At 27.0% G+C, this 22,259-nt stretch overlaps 1 protein-coding gene across 1 annotated transcript; it reads left to right on the top strand.

Moving 5' to 3' along the window:
• The first annotated feature begins 1,887 nt into the window (after positions 1-1,887).
• Positions 1,888-21,630, top strand: LOC135931201 (2-oxoadipate dehydrogenase complex component E1-like). Its single transcript, XM_065468145.1, has 12 exons — positions 1,888-2,378; positions 13,991-14,354; positions 14,643-14,765; positions 15,157-15,305; positions 16,001-16,114; positions 16,236-16,300; positions 17,394-17,681; positions 17,903-18,005; positions 18,379-18,558; positions 18,739-19,031; positions 19,367-19,509; positions 20,755-21,630. The coding sequence occupies exons 1-12, from the start codon at positions 2,081-2,083 to the stop codon at positions 21,248-21,250; spliced, it is 2,616 nt and encodes an 871-aa protein (XP_065324217.1). The 5' UTR covers positions 1,888-2,080; the 3' UTR covers positions 21,251-21,630.
• The last annotated feature ends 629 nt before the right edge of the window (positions 21,631-22,259 follow it).

Raw genomic sequence — 22,259 nt, forward strand, 5'->3', positions numbered from 1 at the left:
TTGTTTTTTTTTGCATACAAACTTTTTATAATCTAATTTTGTAACTTTACTTTTTATTTTTCGTAACCTTACTTTTTATTTTTAGTAATCTTACTTTTTGTTTTTTTGTATATATTCTAATTTTATATAGTATATATACGATGTGTAAAAAGAGAAAAAGTTAGTTAATAATAATAAAATATATTTTTACTTACTCGCAGGTAAATCCCTCCTTCATTCTTTTCATAATTAATATAATGTAAAATATAATTACCATTTCAGACAGTAAAATATAAACATATAAATATTATTTTACACTCATGTAACTAATATGAGTATGATTTTAAAAAAAATTTAATATAATATTTAAAAAAAATAATGTAAAATATTTTTTTAAGAAAAAGACAATTAAATAAAGAGAAATTATTTTTAATATCATTTGCCATCATGACATGGCGATGATATAATATGTGGATGGCACGGCTTGCATATGATAGGAGGCTATAAAGGCAATCGAAAAATTAATATATAATTTATATTATTTTCCAGAATTTTCGAGTTATCAGAATCATTGTTTTCGTCCTGTTTTCCTTTCATATTTATCCTTAACTTCAGTTTCTGGAACGTGTTCTAAGTTCAGGTTACAATATAAAATTTTGATTTTCATTTATATTTATTTACCGCTATCTCATAGATATAATTTTCAAAACTATATTTGGAAGGGGGGGGGGGGATAAATTTTACAGACATGACTGCCAGTCTTTTACTGGACTTTGACTGGTATAATAATATTGGTTTTCCACTATAAAGTAGGTTTTATACAGACAGAACTTTTTTTCAAAGCGGTTTTTAATGGATGTTTTCAGAAATTTTTTTATTTCCAAAGATGATAATTGGTGAAATTTAAATTTTTAACGATTGAATGCGTCTGAAAGATTCCTGAATATTAGGGATAGAGAATGTTTTTCAGGAAAAGGGCACTTTGACATCCACACATTGTTTTTCTGTTTTTCTTTCCTTTTTTTAATAAATTTACTACAACTTTTAAATATCTTTATTTGCTTAAAATGATATTTACAGAACTCAGATTGGTGCTTCTGCATTATATTCCATGATTATATTTAATATATTTTAAATATATGTAAAATTAATAACTGACTCAATTGATAAATATTTAACTTATAGTTTAATGATCACATTTTGAATAGGAGCTTGCGCACCTTTTAAGGTGTAAAAAACAGCAACTTATGGTTGTTTGGTGTCCAATTCTAAAACATTTTTTTTAGATAATAAAAAATTAGAAGGAAGGAACTATTAATCAAAAAAATGGTGGATATTTGCTACAGCGTCGATATCTACTCCCTTATTAATCTTATAACTTAGCATATCTAATTTTTAGATTGTTCAATAAATGTAAACAATATATATAGTTGGTTGAAGTTTGTGAATATAATTTTAAAAAATTTTATATATTATTTAACTTTCATTCATTTAAACATGTGATAAATAAAATTTTAAAAAAATGTTAAATAAAAATATAAGATATTTTATAGTTAAAAGATTGAAAATTGAATATTTTAAACTTTCTTATGTACATAATTCTATCAAGGTTATACCATCTTCTAGTAGCATAGATTTTGAAAACTATAAATTATTTATAATTGATTCTTACAAGAAATATGGTTATATTTTTTCAGATTTAAATCCACTATATCCACAAATTATAAAAAAGGAAGATATTTATTCAAATTTAATAAAGTTACTATGTATCTCTAATACAAATGAAGATAGTAAAGAAAATGATCTATCTCAAATTCAAAATATATATAATAATTTATATTGTGATAAAATAGCAACAGAATTTATTCATATAAAAGACAAGAATGAGAGATTAGGATATGAAGATATTTATAAAACTCTAGTATATTCTTACTATAACAATTTGCAAATTAGTATTAATGATAATGCACTGCAATTTAAGGCAAATCTAAAAAATAAAATAAATCTTTGTAAAATTCTGAATGATTCTCAGATATTGGACCATTTTTTTCACAAAAAATTTCCTTCCTTAAAGTGGTACTCTAATGAAGGCTCTGAGAGTATGATAGCATTTATAAATGAATTAAAACAAAGTTATCTATCATCCAATACCTTATTTAAAACTGAACTCTCAACTCAAAATAATGATAATATCAAATATCTCTTCATTTGTATGCCACATAGAGGAAGAATAAATATTTTGCATCAATTTTTAAAATTTAAATCAGAAGCCTTGTTTACCAAAATTTTAGGAAGCTCAGAAATAGATCCTAATATGGCTAATTATGGATTAACTGGTGATGTTTTATCTCATTTATATAAAAGATCTAATATGGAATATTCATGTATTTCAAAAAAAGGTGAACAAATTAGTGATTTATATTTATAATAAATAACAATAACTCAATATGTGGTTATGTTGTATAGATGTGATATAATGAAGGATATATTGATTAAAAGTGGGGAGGGGGGGCTGAGAATATTTAAAGGAGAATTAGTACTTTTATCAATACACTGTTAGATATATTTAGAACCATGCTGATTCTTATATTAAATATCAGATTGGATCAGGGCTAATATTTAATGCTTTAAAAAAAATAGTAGATCTGGCTAATATTTTCAAAACTGATATTTTCAATGTTTTTGATTATTTTATGATTGTATATATATAATTATATAATATATATTTTATACATAAAATTGATAAATTTTGAAAGGGAACCAACATTTAATTAATTTTAATGCAAAAAACTTGAATTATTTTAAAAGATAGAACTATAAAATATGATATATTTAAAGGAGGATTAGTACTTTTATCAATACACTGTTAGATATATTTAGAACCATGCTGATTCTTATATTAAATATCAGATTGGATCAGGGCTAATATTTAATGCTTTAAAAAAAATAGTAGATCTGGCCAATATTTTCAAAACTGATATTTTCAATGTTTTTGATTATTTTATGATTGTATATATATAATTAGTGTTGTTAAACGGCTAAGCCGAGTCGACTTAGCTATGACTCGAGCCTAGTTTCTAGTCGATAAAACAGCTAAGGCTCGAGTCGACTAAATGAGCCGCATTAGTCGGCTCATTTAGTCGGCTCGCTTAGTCGGCTCGCTTAGTCGGCTCACTTAGTCGGCTCACTTAGTCGGCTCGCTTAGTCAGCTCACTTAGTCGGCTCGCTTAGTCGGCTCGCTTAGTCGGCTCACTTAGTCGGCTCGCTTAGTCGGCTCATTTAGTCGGCTCACTTAGTGGACTCAGAGGTTAGCTTGAGTTTAATTTAAATTTAGAGTCAAAATTTATTTTTATGTTATTGAGATATTTTAAATAATAATGTAGAATTTTATTTATTTATTTTTAGTGAATAATTTATTTTATTTATATTTAATGTTAATATTTTATTATTATCAAACAAAAAATTTTTTTAACTTTTATTTCAAATATGTTTTGATCTTATAATAAAAATGGATTTATTTATTTGATTTTTTTTAAATAAAAAAAAATTCATATTTTCGTCGAGCTAAAAATTTTAAGCAAAAAATAATTTTTGAACAAAAATATTGAAACATATTTTGTTGATTTTTTTATTAATTTTTAAATTTTTTAAGAAATACTTTTGTTAATTTTATCATAAATAAATAATCTTTTAGGTCAAATCTTCTATAGTTTTTTTATATTATTTTTCAAGTTTATTATTAGAGGTGGCTTTTTCTAAATATTTTTTTAATAAATATATTTATATTTTAAGAATATTAAAAGAGGTGGTTTTTCTAAATTATTTTTTTATTAATATTTATGTCAAACTTTTTTTTAATGCCGCAATTGTCATATGCGTTATTTTTTAAGATTTTTGGACACAAAAGGGTTATAATATAATTTATATTGTAAAGATATAATATTATAAATTCAATGAAGATGTTCCCTGGAAAAATGATAATTATCATAATAGGTAGGTATATTTTTGAACATATAAGATTTTTTTGTGACGCTAATGGGCAAAAATATGTTTCTTTAACAGGTAAAATTTAATGTAGATGTACCCTAGATAAATGACAATTGTCATAATAGTTATTTTTAAAGTTTTTTAAATTTTTTTGACGTAAATAGGCTAAAATAAGTACTGCTAACATGTCTAAATAAAACTTCAGTGAAGATGTACCCTAGAAAAGTAACAATTGTCATAATCGTTGTTTTTAAAGTTTTCGAATTTTTTTGACGTAAATGGGCTAAAATAAGCATTGCTAACATGTTAAAATAAAATTTTAGTGAAGATGTACGATAGATAAGTGACAATTGTCATAATCGTTGTTTTTAAAGTTTTTCGAATTTTTTTGACGTAAATGGGCTAAAATAAGCATTGCTAACATGTTTAAATAAAATTTAAGTGAAGATGTACCCTAGATAAGTGACAATTGTCATAATCGTTGTTTTTAAAGTTTTTCGAATTTTTTTGACGTAAATGGGCTAAAATAAGCATTGCTAACATGTTAAAATAAAATTTTAGTGAAGATGTACGATAGATAAGTGACAATTGTCATAATCGTTGTTTTTAAAGTTTTTCGAATTTTTTCGTAAATGGGCTAAAATAAGCATTGCTAACATGTTTAAATAAAATTTAAGTGAAGATGTACCCTAGATAAGTGACAATTGTCATAATCGTTGTTTTTAAAGTTTTTCGAATTTTTTTGACGTAAATGAGCTAAAATAAGCATTGCTAACATATTTAAATAAAATTTTAGTGAACATGTACGATAGATAAGTGACAATTGTCATAATCGTTGTTTTTAAAGTTTTTCGAATTTTTTTGACGTAAATGGGCTAAAATAAGCATTGCTAACATGTTTAAATAAAATTTTAGGGGAGATGTACCATAGATAAGTGACAATTGTCATCTTTGTCTTTAAAGTTTTTCGAATTTTTTTGACGTAAATGGGCTAAAATAAGCATTGCTAACATGTTTAAATAAAATTTTAGTGGAGATGTACCATAGATAAGTGACAATTGTCATAATCGTTGTTTTTAAAGTTTTTCGAATTTTTTTGACGTAATTGGGCTAAAATAAGCATTGCTAACATTATTAAATAAAATTTTAGTGGAGATGTACCATAGATAAGTGACAATTGTCATAATCGTTGTTTTTCAAGTTTTCGAATTTTTTTGACGTAAATGGGCTAAAATAAGCATTGCTAACATGTTTAAATAAAATTTTAGTGGAGATGTACCATAGATAAGTGACAATTGTCATAATCGTTGTTTTTAAAGGATTTTTTTTGACGTAATTGGGCTAAAATAAGCATTGCTGACAATTGTCGCATTAAAAAAAAGTTTGACATAAATATTAATAAAAAATAGAAATAAATTAAAAAGGAATAACTAAAATAAATAAAAGTTAAAGAAAAATTGACAAAAATTTAATAAATATTATGATTTTCATAGTACATCTTCACTAAATTTTTATTTAAACATGTTAGCAATGCTTATTTTAGCCCAATTACGTCAAAAAAATTCCTTTAAAAACAACGATTATGACAATTGTCACTTATCTATGGTACATCTCCACTAAAATTTTATTTAATAATGTTAGCAATGCTTATTTTAGCCCAATTACGACAAAAAAATTCGAAAAACTTTAAAAACAACGATTATGACAATTGTCACTTATCTATGGTACATCTCCACTAAAATTTTATTTAAACATGTTAGCAATGCTTATTTTAGCAAAAATTCGAAAAACTTTAAAGATAAAGATTATGACAATTGTCACTTATCTATGGTACATCTCCACTAAAATTTTATTTAAACATGTTAGCAATGCTTATTTTAGTCCATTTACGTCAAAAAAATTTGAAAAACTTTAAAAACAACCATTATGACAATTGTCACTTATCTATGGTACATCTCCACTAAAATTTTATTTAATAATGTTAGCAATGCTTATTTTAGCCCATTTACGTCAAAAAAATTCGAAAAACTTTAAAGACAAAGATTATGACAATTGTCACTTATCTATGGTACATCTCCACTAAAATTTTATTTAAACATGTTAGCAATGCTTATTCTAGCCCATTTACGTCAAAAAAATTCGAAAAACTTTAAAAACAACGATTATGACAATTGTCACTTATCTAGGGTACATCTTCACTAAAATTTTATTTAAACGTGTTAGCAATGCTTATTTTAGCCCATTTACGTCAAAAAAATTCGAAAAACTTTAAAGACAAAGATTATGACAATTGTCACTTATCTATGGTACATCTCCACTAAAATTTTATTTAAACATGTTAGCAATGCTTATTTTAGCCCATTTACGTCAAAAAAATTCGAAAAACTTTAAAAACAACGATTATGACAATTGTCACTTATCTAGGGTACATCTTCACTAAAATTTTATTTAAACATGTTAGCAATGCTTATTTTAGCCCATTTACGTCAAAAAAATTCGAAAAACTTTAAAGACAAAGATTATGACAATTGTCACTTATCTATGGTACATCTCCACTAAAATTTTATTTAAACATGTTAGCAATGCTTATTTTAGCCCATTTACGTCAAAAAAATTCGAAAAACTTTAAAAACAACGATTATGACAATTGTCACTTATCTAGGGTACATCTTCACTAAAATTTTATTTAAACATGTTAGCAATGCTTATTTTAGCCCATTTACGACAAAAAAATTCAAAAAACTTTAAAGACAAAGATTATGACAATTGTCACTTATCTATGGTACATCTCCACTAAAATTTTATTTAAACATGTTAGCAATGCTTATTTTAGCCCATTTACGTCAAAAAAATTCGAAAAACTTTAAAAACAACGATTATGACAATTGTCACTTATCTATCGTACATCTTCACTAAAATTTTATTTAAATATGTTAGCAATGCTTATTTTAGCTCATTTACGTCAAAAAAATTCGAAAAACTTTAAAAACAACGATTATGACAATTGTCACTTATCTAGGGTACATCTTCACTTAAATTTTATTTAAACATGTTAGCAATGCTTATTTTAGCCCATTTACGTCAAAAAAATTCGAAAAACTTTAAAAACAACGATTATGACAATTGTCACTTATCTATGGTACATCTCCACTAAAATTTTATTTAATAATGTTAGCAATGCTTATTTTAGCCCATTTACGTCAAAAAAATTCGAAAAACTTTAAAAACAACGATTATGACAATTGTCACTTATCTAGGGTACATCTTCACTTAAATTTTATTTTAACATGTTAGCAATGCTTATTTTAGCCCATTTACGTCAAAAAAATTCGAAAAACTTTAAAAACAACGATTATGACAATTGTCACTTATCTATCGTACATCTTCACTAAAATTTTATTTAAACATGTTAGCAATGCTTATTTTAGCCCATTTACGTCAAAAAAATTCGAAAAACTTTAAAAACAACGATTATGACAATTGTCACTTATCTAGGGTACATCTTCACTTAAATTTTATTTTAACTTGTTAGCAATGCTTATTTTAGCCCATTTACGTCAAAAAAATTCGAAAAACTTTAAAAATAACTATTATGACAATTGTCATTTATCTAGGGTACATCTACATTAAATTTTACCTGTTAAACAAACATATTTTTGCCCATTAGCGTCACAAAAAAATCTTATATGTTCAAAAATATACCTACCTATTTATTATGATAATTATCATTTTTCCAGGGAACATCTTCATTGAATTTATAATATAATATCTTTACAATATAAATTATATTATAACCCTTTTGTGTCCAAAAATCTTAAAAAATAACGCATATGACAATTGCGGCATTAAAAAAAAGTTTGACATAAATATTAATAAAAAAATAATTTAGAAAAACCACCTCTTTTAATATTCTTAAAATATAAATATATTTATTAAAAAAATATTTTGAAAAAGCCACCTCTAATAATAAACTTAAAATATAGATATATTTATAAAAATAATATAAAAAAAACTATAGAAGATTTGACCTAAAAGATTATTTATTTATGATATAATTAAAAAAAGAATAAAATTTTATGATAAAACAAAAGAATAAAATTTCTTCAAAAAATCAGCAAAATATGTTTCAAAAATATTTTTTTCTTAAAATTTTTAGCTCAAAAATATTAATTTTTTTTTATTTAAAAAAAAATCAAATAAATAAATCCATTTTTATTATAATCAAATCAAAACATATTATTTGCATTAAATAAAATATAAATAAAATAAATTATTTTACTAAAAATAAATAAATAAAATTCTACATTATTATTTAAAATTTCTCAATAACTTTAAAATAATTTTTGGCTCTAAATTTAAAATAAACTCAAGCTACCCTCTGAGCCCACTAAGTGAGCCGACTAAGTGAGCCGACTACGCGAGCCGACTAAGTGAGCCGACTAAGCGAGCCGACTAAGTGAGCCGACTAAGCGAGCCGACTAAGTGAGCCGACTCATGCGGCTCCTTGATCGGCTTGAGTCGGAGCCGTTTTTTACGACTACGACTCGAGTCGCAAGTCGTAAGAACTCGACTTTTTAACAACACTATATATAATTATATAATTATATAATATATATTTTATACATAAAATTGATAAATTTTGAAAGGGAACCAACATTTAATTAATTTTAATGCAAAAAACTTGAATTATTTTAAAAGATAGAACTATAAAATATGATGTTATATTATCAGCAATAAGACTTTAAAAATATTTCACGAGTCACATTTAGCCATAAGCTTATATCAACATAGACTGCTCAACACCCAATTCTATAATGTTATAAAAATATCTTTCATTTGCAAAATTGCAACTTTTATTTTAATATGTCTACATTTATAATGATTTTAAAGTTTAATATTTCATATATTTATGAATTTTTTTTATTTATAAAATGAAAGATATAACATTTTTCAAAAAGATATATAAAAATAATTAATTTTTTTTTAAAAATTAATATTTTAATAAATGAGTAACAAAATAATTTTCGTAAGATTGAGCATTTTTAAATAATTTGATTTGTATAATTTTTATATAACAAAAATAGCGGTTTAATTTACAACAGAATATGAATAAAAAAATATATAAATTTACTTATGTAAACAATTTTAAAAGGATAAAATGAATGATTCGGGCTAAGAATTTTTAAACTTTAAATAATTGGACCGAATTGTTGTGATAACAATTTTGTTTAAGATTATAAAAAGGGAATATATATTTTTTTATTTCCTTGTTGATTTCGAAATCTTTTTGAAAAAATTCAAAGCCGCTTGCCTAAAGGAGCCGGATGATGTAGCTACGATGGGGACAAAGTGGCCCATCAGGTATGAATATTTTTGGCATTTTAATGACTGCCCTAAGAAGAGGATATTGCAAGTAAAATCCTCAGACCAAGGGTTTGCCTGATATAAAAAGGACTTTTACTTCTATGCAGTATGTGGGTTCAAGAATGAGCAGGAAATTTGACTTATTGAGTGTAGCAATTAATGTGTTTATTTTGTTGTGTTGATTAATTTTTTATATGAATTTACAATGAAGTGCCTGACGTCTAATCAAAACAGTCAGCAACCTGATTACTTTTATTACAAGTGTATTGGTTTAAAATGGTATGCCCAGGCGCAAACTGATTGCATAACGAAAAGATTCATCATCTATTAGTTGATTATTTAAGATACTGGGGTAGGAATCAAGTCATTCATGACCGGAGATATTGAAATTAATCTTCCTGAGCAGGGATTTGTATTGGTGATCATCGTTCAAGCTGAGGTAAGCGAAAGAACGAAATACCGATCCTAGATCCCAGTCTTTTTGCTTTAATTATTTTGGTTGAAATGTATTTGGTAAAGCATTGATGTTCCAGCAATTTAAGACTTCGTCCATCAAACTATCATTTTCAATTGAAATGATTTGGGAAATTATGTATTTTACGGATTTTGTAGAAGACATAAGAAAAAAGGAAATAGTTATCGCAGATCTCATAAGCCTCCCGATTTTCAAATAAAAGTTGTCTGAACCTAGGAGTTAGATTCCAATTTTATATTTAGCAACTCTTGCATCATTCTTAAAATGTTTTGTTCATGTTCTTTTAAAAGAGTTTCAAACGCGAAAACATCTTACGTTTTCGAACAAGATTATTTGTGAAATTAAAAGGCATTTTTGAGGATAAAATAAGCTTGATGGATGGGTAATTTATTTAAAATTGGTAGTTTGAGAAATAATGATTGTAGATTATTATTTAAAAATTTGAAAACTCCTTCTGTGCATCCTAACAGGGCTCCTAATATTGGAATCTCGCAAGAGTGTTTGTCGAAAATTATCTAAATAAGGATTAGTAGGGGGGGATGGTGGATAAATTTCACATTTTTTGATATTTATGGATAAATTGAATTAATTAAAATATTTATTAATTATATAAAAACATTGCTGAATTGATAAAATGGTTCCCGAAATCGTCCAAAATACAGGTACCAAACGTGCAGATTAAGTTTGCATGAAAGAATGATATCACTAATAATATGTTTACGAGTGTAATAAAAAGGCAAGGGTTCTAATGGATCTCCCTGTTAACCTAATTTAATATTGAAATCGTTAGCAACTACGTTAGAAAGGGATACCGTAGCTGAGAGGGATATAATTGTGATAAACGGGGAAAGTTTTTAAGAAGGTATTGATCACATTATTTTTATTTATTGAATTAAAAGTATTGGATATGTCAAGTTTTACAATAAATTCCTCTGGTTAAGGTTGGACAAAACTAATTGAATGCAGTGAATTGCAGCTTCGCAGCCTCCTTTCACTCCGAGCCCAACTTGGTACGGGGTTAAACTTGAAGCTATGGTTGATTTGAGGCGATTACAAATAATTTTTGAAGTAGCTCGGCGGTAGAAAATTCCAATAGCTATTAGACATACTTGGTTTTCAGATTTTTTAAGTCCAATTAATCGAGCACCAAAGATTACTGGGGAGAGATTATGTGGCAATTTTCCTGATAATTAAAATAAAAAAATTTGTTAATGAATTGAGTAAGAAATCAGAAAGGTCTAAATCTAAAAGGTTGGTAACAAATGATGGATGGAAGTAATCACGGCCTGAAATTCAATCTCTTGGAAAAGATTTGACAGCTGTTAAGACTTGTACTTAAGATATATTTAAACTTTTATTTATTATGAGCAGTTGTGTGGGGGGGGGGGGGGGGGTATTTGGGGTCTAGGTATTTTTCTAAAACTTGGTTTCTCGTGATTACGTTGTCATTTGTCAAAGAATTTTCATTTGCAAGATCCTCGAAAGCTCCTTTGAGATTGAAATTATTGATCTTTTTATATATTAGTTTGGAGGGATTACTTGTTAATTTATTTGTAGGATCGATGATGTGTGGTATTATCAAAATTAATGTCAAAATTTTCAATTCTTTCCTTAATGGTCTGGTAAAGTTGGGTTGAATTACCCATTGAGAGTTTTAATAATACTAAAATTAGAAAAACAACTTTTCCCAATTTCGATCTTCAGGATTAGTGTTGTTAATAAGCCCGATTCGGGTCGATTTTTCAAAACGGCCCGATTAAGATTTTAACCAAAATAATATTATGCAAGCATCGAGATTTAGCAAATAGATATCTAAGCATTTCTGCCAGCTATAAATGAATTATATGGTGTTATTTTTAATATTTGCATTTTGTAATTTATAAATTTTTCTATTCTTCTAAAAAAATAAAAATCTTTACATGGATTTTAAATGTATGTCATTTTATATTATAATATCATATTATGTTGTAAATTAAATTGCCATTTTTGTTATATTTACATAAATGCCATATCTTGCGGAAATTTTATTGTTACTTTGTTTTTTTATTATATATTAAAAATTGTTTTTATATAATTAAAAATATGAATTTTTAAATTATATCTTTTGGGAAAATGTTATATCTTGCAATTTATATTCGATTAAATTCATAAATATATGAAATATTTAACGTTAAAATTATTATAAACATAGACTTATTAAAATAAAGGTTTCTATTTTGTAAATGGCTATTATTAGACGTTTTTTTAAGTATTCTGCTAATGTTGTTCAGGCTGTCAAAATTGCAATATTTTGTTCAGTGCAAATTAATAAAATTACCATTTTGCGTGAGCAACCATTTAAAAAACCTCAAACAGGTCAATAATTTTTTTACTTTTCATTTTGTAATATTATATAAAATGTAAAAAAATAACTTATTTATATCAAAATGATATTTTTATAAAAATATATAAAATGGCATACGATAATATAATTTTCAAAAACAAATCCTATTTTGAAACGTAGTTGAAATTGAATCGTCGATATTATGCAACTTCAATTTAAACAAGGGATGCGTTACGTTTTTGATTATTAACACATTACGACAAAACGCAGCGCTCAATTTGTGCGCACTATATTACCCCCCCCCCCTCCAAAAAAAAAACAATTTAAAAATCAAGAAATTCAATTACTCTTTCTATTGGTTCCCTCGTTCTTAAATTTGCTATGAACCAATAAAAAGGCAGGATTTTATATAATAACCTATTAGCTAATTGTTTAAATTTTAAAATGATAAAACAATTATCATTTAAAAAATTTTTAAAAAAAAAATCCCCCTTTTGTTTTTGTAAATATTTGAAAAATAAATCCGTAATTAGCATTTTTTTTAGGCTAGGAACTATTTTTCCTATTAACCCTGCATTCACAGTTAGCAAGCACGAATTTGCTGCGAATTGTATAAAATTGAATATAGAATTATAATATTTATATCATATTTTATATACATAGCCGCGAATTCGCTCTAGCTAAGAATGCATGGTAATCCGGTCATAAGGCTGGGAAAAAAAAGGTTTGGGAGAGAAGCGTTCAAGAAAAATTTTTTAATGAAAATCTGCCACAATCGAATAATTTTTCCTGGCAACCCTGTTCGTGAAAGAAGATTGGCTATTTGAAAAGAAAATGTTGATTTTTTTTATGACATTGGCAAAGATAGATGGTAATTGGTAAATATAAAATAACATGAATCAGATCAGTTTTATAATAATATCGAATCGGATCGGAAAAAATTTATGGATCGCGCACATCACTAGATATAATTCTGATATATATTTTTCGTTTTTTATGCCTAAAATTATGCACATGATTTTCATCCAAAAATTATATTTATATTTTGTGAAAAAATTATTTTTTATTTTTAATACAAGTTTTTTTAACCCTTCTTGATTCATTAATTAAATTATAAGAAATATTTTCATAATTTAAATAATATATCGTATATAGAAACTGTAATGTTCACTACCAATATATAAAGAGACCTTCAGAGGTGCCATTAGCACGGCCTGGCCCGGATTTTTTTAAAAACAATTTCTGGCCAGGCCCAGCCCTGGTTTTATATTTTTAGGCCTGACCTGGATTTTTTTGATTTTTTTTTAAATATGTTATATTTATTTTTAATTTTTATAGCTAATAATGGCGATTTAAAATATACGGTCTAGCCCGGGTTTTTTTAAAAAGTAATTTTTAGACCCAGCCCTAGTATATTTAAAAAAATTAAAATACACTGGGCCGGACTGGTAGGTCTCAGATATATATAAGATATAGTCAGAGTTGGGCAGTATACTAAATACTTTTATCTTATATTTTTTTGCATGCTTATATCAATTTCTTAAATACTTTCTTCTAAATGAGTATCTGTATCTTTAACTATTTAGTATGCAAAAGATACAGATACTTGAAATTTTACATTATTTTTTGTATATTTAGAAGGTTTATTTAATTTAAAAGGTTAAATGTTGAATTTAGATCTGAAGTTAAACTATTTAACATTTTTTTTTAAATTTCATATGTTATGGTAATTGATAATCAGATTATTTTCCGGAAATGACGTCATAATTGGGCGTTTTAATTTGAATTATATTTTATCGGTAAATTTTATCTAATGATATATCCACAGATCTTTTATAAACATTTTTTTTTAAAAAAAAAAGGTTCTTTGGATATCACTCTTCTCCCTAACCCTTCCCATCTCGAAGCTATTAACCCTGTCGCATGTGGTTTTGTTAAAGCTCATCAAATCCATCATTCGATTCGGGAAAAATATAGTGACGTCGATGTTTACAAGGGTATTCATAATTATTTGGCGCGAACCAATTCTCTGTTATTGCAAATACACGGGGATGCGGCTTTCGCGGGGCAAGGCGTGATTTACGAGACATTTAATTTAGCTAACCTCGAACATTACGATATAGGAGGGTCCGTGCATCTCGTAGTGAACAATCAGTTGGGATTTACCGCCGAACATTTTCAAACACGATCGAGCCCTTACCCTACCGATATAGCTAAGATTAACGGGTTTTATAAATTGAAAAAAAAGATATATCCACAAGACACTAATGTTAGGTATAGGTTTTATACTGAGTTTCGATATCTGTGCATCTCTGCTTTATATTCCTTAGAAAAAGATTGAAAAAAAATATTGTGTAGACTTATACCTTTACTGGGATATTTAATAGAAGTTATGGAGGAAGATGTATCTCTTCATCTTATAATTTATAACAAAAACAATTATTTTTTTTGCATAAATTCACTACCAAACCGATACTGATCATTTAAAAAAAATTGATCCTTGAATAATTACAGATATCCAATAATACATGTAAATGGCGACTATCCCGAATTAGCGGCTATCGCGGCTCAAGTAGCACTGGCTTACAGGCAAAAATATCAAAAAGACGTTCTAGTTAATTTAGTTTGTTACCGCAAGTTTGTTTTCCATCTATTTTTCCTTCGGGTTATCCTTCTTCCCATCTTTTTAAATATATTTATATAGTCACTTTATTCATTTTTTATAATATATTTTTATAGTATATTCTAATTTTTCAGTCGTCATCTTTTAAAAATATTTGTGACTTATATTTTATCATAATCGGAAAATAATAAATGAAGTTTATCATCAAAGAAGGAAAAGAAATAAACGCGAACCTTAATAATTTAGTTAGTATGCCTTATCCCCAAGCCTTTTTAAAATTAATAACAGTAAAATTTTGATAAAAATAAAAGATCTTGATAGAGAGAAAGATAAATTCTCAATTGGTGTTTTTAATCTCCCCCTCCCCCTAGAAAATGATAAATAATGTAAAATATTAATTATAAGATACGGGCATAACGAAATAGATGATCCAACTTTTACCAATCCTCACATCTACCGTATGATACAGGCCAAAAAATCGGTTCCAGACATGTACACACAAAATCTGGTTAATATTCTATCCAATAACCACAGCGAAACTTATAAGGAATACTGTAAAAAAAATGTTAAAATATATTATATTATTATTTAAATTTTCCTTGTGGACAATTATAAACTATTTATTTTTAAAGAAATTGCCGTTTATCAGCAATAATATTAAAGGAAATTATTGGCAAAAAATATTCATACTATATTTTTGAATGAAATTCACTTCTTAACAATCTAATTTAATTTTAAATTAGTCTCCGTTTATAAATCTTATCTTAATTTACAAATCTTCCCCGAATGCATACTTTTATACTATGTATCCTCATAATGAAGACATTTTAGAATCCCCCCCCCTATTGAAGGGTAGTTATTAAATTATAATGGTACATATGTTTTAACCAATAAGGAGGGAATTTTTTCTTTATTCTAGAGGTAAATAAACCTTTTATAAAATTTTAAACTTTACAAGTATTTAGATTATACTTCTCAATTTTATCGGGGGCAACGAATCCTTATTATTTCTCTGCAAACCCATTATACTGATTTAAAAAAGGTAATCATGGAAAGACTATTTATTGTTTACTTTCCTTGGGGAGTTTTATTAAGATTTTATACATTTAACCATTATTTTAAGGCTGTGAACCGTAACTGAAGCAATTTTTTCTTTTTATGATCTTTTAACCCTACACTATGACTTATATGGCGGCTCTAGTTTCGGTTTTTTTATAATGACTTTTATATAACATTATGCTATTAAAAGCTACTCTAGAGTATTGGGACAAATATAAGGAGGATTCTCAAAAAAAACTTAACGATGCTTTAACAGCAGCCCGCGATTATGTTAATTCGTCTACCAAGGAAAATTTTGATCAAGGTAGGTTTGGTTGATAAAAAAATTTTATGATTATAATTTTCGATTAATATAAGTTTTTTATCCATCATTTATATATTTTTTTTGTTGCCATTTAAATTTTATTAATCAATTTTAAAAATAGGAAAGTTTTATGATTACAACCTTTTATCTCTCCCATCGAATGGCGGGCTTACTGATCGACAAATGGTAATCGATTCGATTCAATAAATTATATCACGTTTTTTTATTATGATTAATTGGCATTTTAATGGCACAGCTTTAAATACTGACACAAATTATAATGAATAATTCAAAGATTCTCGACCCAATTTATTTTTTATAATTTTCAAATTATTGAAAGTGATAATATTATACAATGGCATAGGAAAGGGTAGACTTGGGTTGAACCCCCTTCCCCCATGGAAGATATAATTATGTATAATTTTGTGCTTTCAAAATATTTTTATATTGAATTTCGTATGATTGTAATAATAAATTGAAAAAAAAACTAAATTCATTAGACAGAATTTATTAAACTTTTTATTATTTCACCAAATTATGTTTGCCTTGTTCATAAATTTTTTTTATTAGATTATAACTTGGTTTTTTTGATCCCTGATTAAGAAATTAATAATTAATAGTCAGATACTAAAAATGATCGCAAACCATCCAGTTATTTAGTTCTTCTATATTTTCCATTCTGGCACGAAGCCAATTTTAGTCATTTTCTGAATTTCTATTTTTTTTTAAATGCTGTGTCTTCCAAACGGGTCAAAATAATACATAAGTACGCTTTAAACATTCATAAAATTTCCAGAATAAATTCTTTCAATACCTTTTTAATCGTAAAGTTGGCTAAAATTTTGGTACTAGTAATTTTTTCCTACTGGCTAGTACTATTCTGGAGCACTCATAGGCGCTAATATAACACTAATTGATTTGAAATTAATTTCTCCAATTTTGCTAATTTCACTGATATAGCGATAAAAAAATATACATATTTTTAAAAAAAATAACCAAAAGAAAATAAAAATAATTTAAACATAAATGACTAGTCAGAATTTCCAGAGGCTGGATCCCACTAAGGGCAGAACAAATAGGGGTTTAGGGCCAAGCCCTACCCATAATCGTAACGCCCCTTAGATGTTGATATAACATCAAACATGGGATAGCTTTATTCTTTTTTATATTATTACAAGACGAGATTATTTAAATAATACCAATTTTTTTAAAATTACCTATTATTAATTTTTTTTAAATCACTTATTATGCTCGCTTTTATATTTAAACTTAAAATCAGACACCATCGATATCAAAAACAGATGTTTCTCAATACTTTCCGTTTCATAATTCCGTATGGTATACCGGTTTACCCATTAGCGCGTTAGCATATATCGCCAATAAATCGGTCGATATACGCGCTCATAATGACACATACTATAAACATTTTAAGCTGCATCCTCACCTCGAAAAAGTGCATGTTTTGCCGCGGATAAACTTATTTAGCAAAAGCGTCGATGAGATAGTTGTCGATTGGGGTACCTCGGAAACGATAGCACTCGGCTCGTTATTGCTGCAAGGAATTCATGTTTATAAATAATTTTATACATATATATTTTTGTTATAAATATGTAATATTATTGAGATTATATTAAATGGTGGTACATTAGAAGAAAGGTGTATTAGAAGAGAGGTAAATTAGAAAAAAGATAAATTTAGATTAGCTACTATTATAATTATTTAGTGTTAGTAAATATAATAAGATTTTTTTAACCTTATTTTGATTTCTTGATTTTAAAATAAAAATAGATTAGGTTTTCGGGACAAGACTCGGGTAGGGGAACATTTAGTCATAGGCATTTCGAATTCACGGACTACAACACGTTGAACTATCCTATTATAAATGAAGAAGGTTATTAAAAAATATGCACATCAATTTTTTTTTAATTATTGGTAAATTTAAACTTAAATAGAGCTATGATGCATATATATACTATTAGGTTGACGATTAATTTATTAAATGCATTTAGAAATGTCCAATGTGGTTTGTATATCGATTAAAGGACTTTAATGTGCATTCATATAATGATAAAGACAATTAGTCGAAGTGCAAACCAAAAAATGTCGCTACAGACTCCTATATATAGAAACTTTAAATTAATGTATCGCCAATTTAATAGGATAGATACATCATTGGTTTGAAGATCTTTAAATGGAGTGGAGGTATTCATTTATTCTACCTGTTTATTTTTTTTCAATGTATGCTAATAATATTTTATTGTTAGTTTCAACGAATGATCCACTCAAGCTTTATCAATGTCCCGCAAAAATAATTCCCTTGAATCATATGGTACCTAGACAGAAGGCTTTTCTGCAGATAATTAATAGCCCTCTTCACGAGTTAGGAGCCCTCTCATTCGAACTGGGATACTCTTGGTACAACCCTCATAATTTAGCTCATAAAGGTTTATATCCACTTATCTATTTAGTTTCTATAAATCTATAAAACTTGTATTGTTAATCGAATTAATCCTTGAAAATTTTAATATCTTATAAAAATAGCGATGCCTGTTCTATTAATTTTTAACCAATTTAAAAAAATAATATACAACTTCCATTTCGGATATAAAATAACAATTTTATAGAAAGTTCCCGCACGCTTCCTAACCCACCTTCCACCACCATGGTTATTTGGGAAGCTCAATTCGGTGATTTCTTTAACGGAGCCCAGACGTTGATCGATACATTCATTAGCTCATGTTACGAGAAATGGGGTTTAAGCACTGGTTTAGTACTTTTGTTGCCTCACGGCATGGATGGAACCGGCCCGGAACATTCATCCTGCAGGGTTGAACGATTCTTACAGCTTTCTAACGACCCTCAATCTATGAAAAATTTGGGATATAAACAAATTATACAGGATAAGAAAGAAAGAGAGGTTGGTAAAATGAAATAAAAAAATATTTGTATATATTCAGAAAAATTGAATAATGGAAGAATGTGTTTTTCAATTTTTAAATTTAATAACTAACTTTGAAGAGTTTAGGAATGTTTCAATTTTTTTATATTTATATCGTTCAATTTATAAGATTGAATTTTTCTTACCGATAAAATGCTAAATTGATGCTTCTAGTCCAGTTATGATTTTAATTATATGTTTTATATGGCTGGTTAGTAGTTAGTTTCTTATCACTATAAGGTTATGGTAATTTGTAGTCTAATTTATGAAAAATATTATATTATTCATAACTATTTTTTATATTTAAAAAAAAGCCAGAAAAATACATCAACTTTACTGTCGTAAATCCTACAACTACCGCGCAATACTTTCATTTGCTAAGGGCTCATGCTTGTTCTTTAAATGATGGTAAACTAACCGCGCCATTAATCGTTGTAGCCCCTAAATTACTAATAAGGTAAATTTTAATAGTAGATTTGAAAAGAGAAGAAAAAAAACAATAAATATATATTAATTAAATATAAGGTAAAAATATATACGTTCAGATTTTAATAGAATTTTAATTATCAAAATATTAGGTTTAATTAATTTTGCTTGATTTTGAGATTTATAAAAATATGTAGTTAGAGGTCTTAATTTTTTTTAATAAATCGTCAGGATCATATTTGCATTTGCTTGATAATTTATAAGAGAATATATATGTCGATTTTAGTGTGGTAAATTAAAAGGGGGGGGGGGGGGGTAGGTCAAATGAAAATTTTCTCTATTCTTGTAAAAATATATATGATGAATTCCATGAAAAATCAACATGAGTTCCAACCCAAACCCCCTTAATAATTTCAACAAGAGATAACGGATCAGCTCGGTCCATCATTTGAAATTTTTTTTTTCTGCAAAATTTTGGCCCCGACCTTAAAATTCTTCGCCCAGCTCAGTATATAAAAAATTTTTGTATTTATTTAAGATTTTTTAAAAAAGATACCAAATTCTTGCTAGTGAAAGTTACGGTCAGGTCTTTGGCCCAGCCCAAGCCAAAACTTAAAGATGGGTTTGAAACAAAGACCGACCAAAAACGGTCTTTTTTTTATATTTTAAAGTTAAATTTCTGTATGCTTCTCGCTATAATTTTATATTCATTATAAAATACATTATTGATGATTTATTTGGATGAGTATATCTCGTTTTTATCTAAGAGTCATACACATGAGGAGAATCCCTTTATTAGAAAGCCTGTTTATTTTTTGTTGTGACAGGATCCTCCTAGAAAATATTTGTTCGCAGGGTATATATTGCTTTTATGATTATTAATATAGTGTTTTCTTGACAATCTTCCAGGTTTCATGAAGAAAATGAGTGAGTGAGATCTCTGGTAATTTTAAAAAAATAATTATGTGCTAAACGTTATTGCAATAAAATAAATATTTATTTTAAAAATCAGCCCTCTATCGCTTCCGAAACGGTCTTAGACCATTAAGATCTGGCAGTTGACCTTCATTGTTCCCAGCCAGCTTATAATCATTATTAAAACAAATTCCCCACCCCCTCTGAAAAAGTTATGGCACTGGTTTTCCAGCCCAAATTTTTTCTTTTAGCCAAGCACCATACTGAGTCGTGCAGATCTCTGATTTCAATCTATATATTGCCTTTCATAGACTCCTCATTTTATAACAATTTATTATTGTCATATTTTTTTCATATTTAGATTCGAGGCTGCGAAATCACGTATCGCTGAATTCACTGGAGACACTCATTTCTTACCCGTTTTAGACGATCCACGTCCATTTCAACGCATCACTAGATTAGTATTCTGCAGTGGCAAACATTATTACTCGCTCTTAAATCATGCTCCCAATTTGAAGAAGATGAATTCTAATACAGAATCAAATTACCTTGCCCCGGACACCGTTAAAATTGTAAGGATAGAACTTTTGTCCCCTTTTCCAGCTTATCATATTCAAACCATTCTATCTAAACATTCCCGCGATCATATAGCAGATTTAGTATGGGCCCAGGAAGAACACAAGAATCAGGGCCCTTGGAATCATATTCAAACGAGATTTTTAAATTATTTTGGTATTCGGCTTAAATATGCCGGAAGAAGTGAGTCATCAGTCCCGGCAACTGGAATATCCAGTTTATTTAAAAGTCAAGAAACCGATATTTTAAAAGCAGCTTTTTATAAAGATTTGCCTTTTTAATAATTTATAATTATTTAATTAATTTTATTTATTTTTTAAAATATTTATTTATAGCATTAAAATTATTTTGATGATACTTGGACACATTTTCGAAAAGTGTTGAATATGCAAATACATTAATATATATTTTTATTTTTGAAATATTTTGGCTACCGAAATCTTCCAAAAAAAATAAAAATGTATCTTCATTTCAGTGAACAAGCTAGGGGAGCATCATTGAAGCAGCGGGCGCTTAGCGCTCTTTGAAGCAAAAGGCCCCATTGCTTTTCACTGTAATTTTTGTTAAAAAAATTATCAAAGAAAATTAATATTAATCTTTACACTATATTAAAAATGAATGCTATATTTTTTTAGGTTCAGGAAACAAGTTGAAAATTGTTTCTTTCAGTTTAATAAATAAAAGAAGAATAAAATTATGTTAAAAGACGATATTTTTCATTATTATTAGTATGGCGGTGCCGATATTAAAATAGCCTATTTATAAATGTTTATATCTTAGAATTGACCGCTAATTTTTTATGCTTAAACATTTTGGAAAATCGATATAACTAGTGATGCATAATCGTTCCATTTGAGCCTATTTATGAAAATGGCTAACTAAATTTTTTAGCAAGAAACGAGATTTCATGAATAGATGTCCAAACCTTTGTGTATTAGCAATTTTCAGAGTTGCATTATATTGCTCTGCATACAATATTGAGCTAGCCGTTTTTATTAAAGTCAACTCAAATAGAACGATTTAACAAAATTCTATTAAAATTTACTAAGCCTAGTAGATAAACCTGACCTTTAAATAGTTAGGTTTGGTTAAATTAAGTAAAAAGTTATATTTAATAATTATTAACTTAAAATAAGAGAATAATAAAGATTATTAATTCAGAGCTATTTTATAATTAAACAAATATCTCTAATTTAAAACCTTGGTTGTTAGGTGGTGTTTCACTTAACAAGTTTAAATCAGGTATCCAAACCGTAACAAATATCGGTTAAGGTACAATTAGTAAATAAT

This window comes from Gordionus sp. m RMFG-2023, chromosome 1, assembly GCF_954871325.1.
Source record: "Gordionus sp. m RMFG-2023 chromosome 1, tfGorSpeb1-WG-v2, whole genome shotgun sequence".
NCBI lineage: Eukaryota > Metazoa > Nematomorpha > Gordioida > Chordodea > Parachordodidae > Gordionus > Gordionus sp. m RMFG-2023.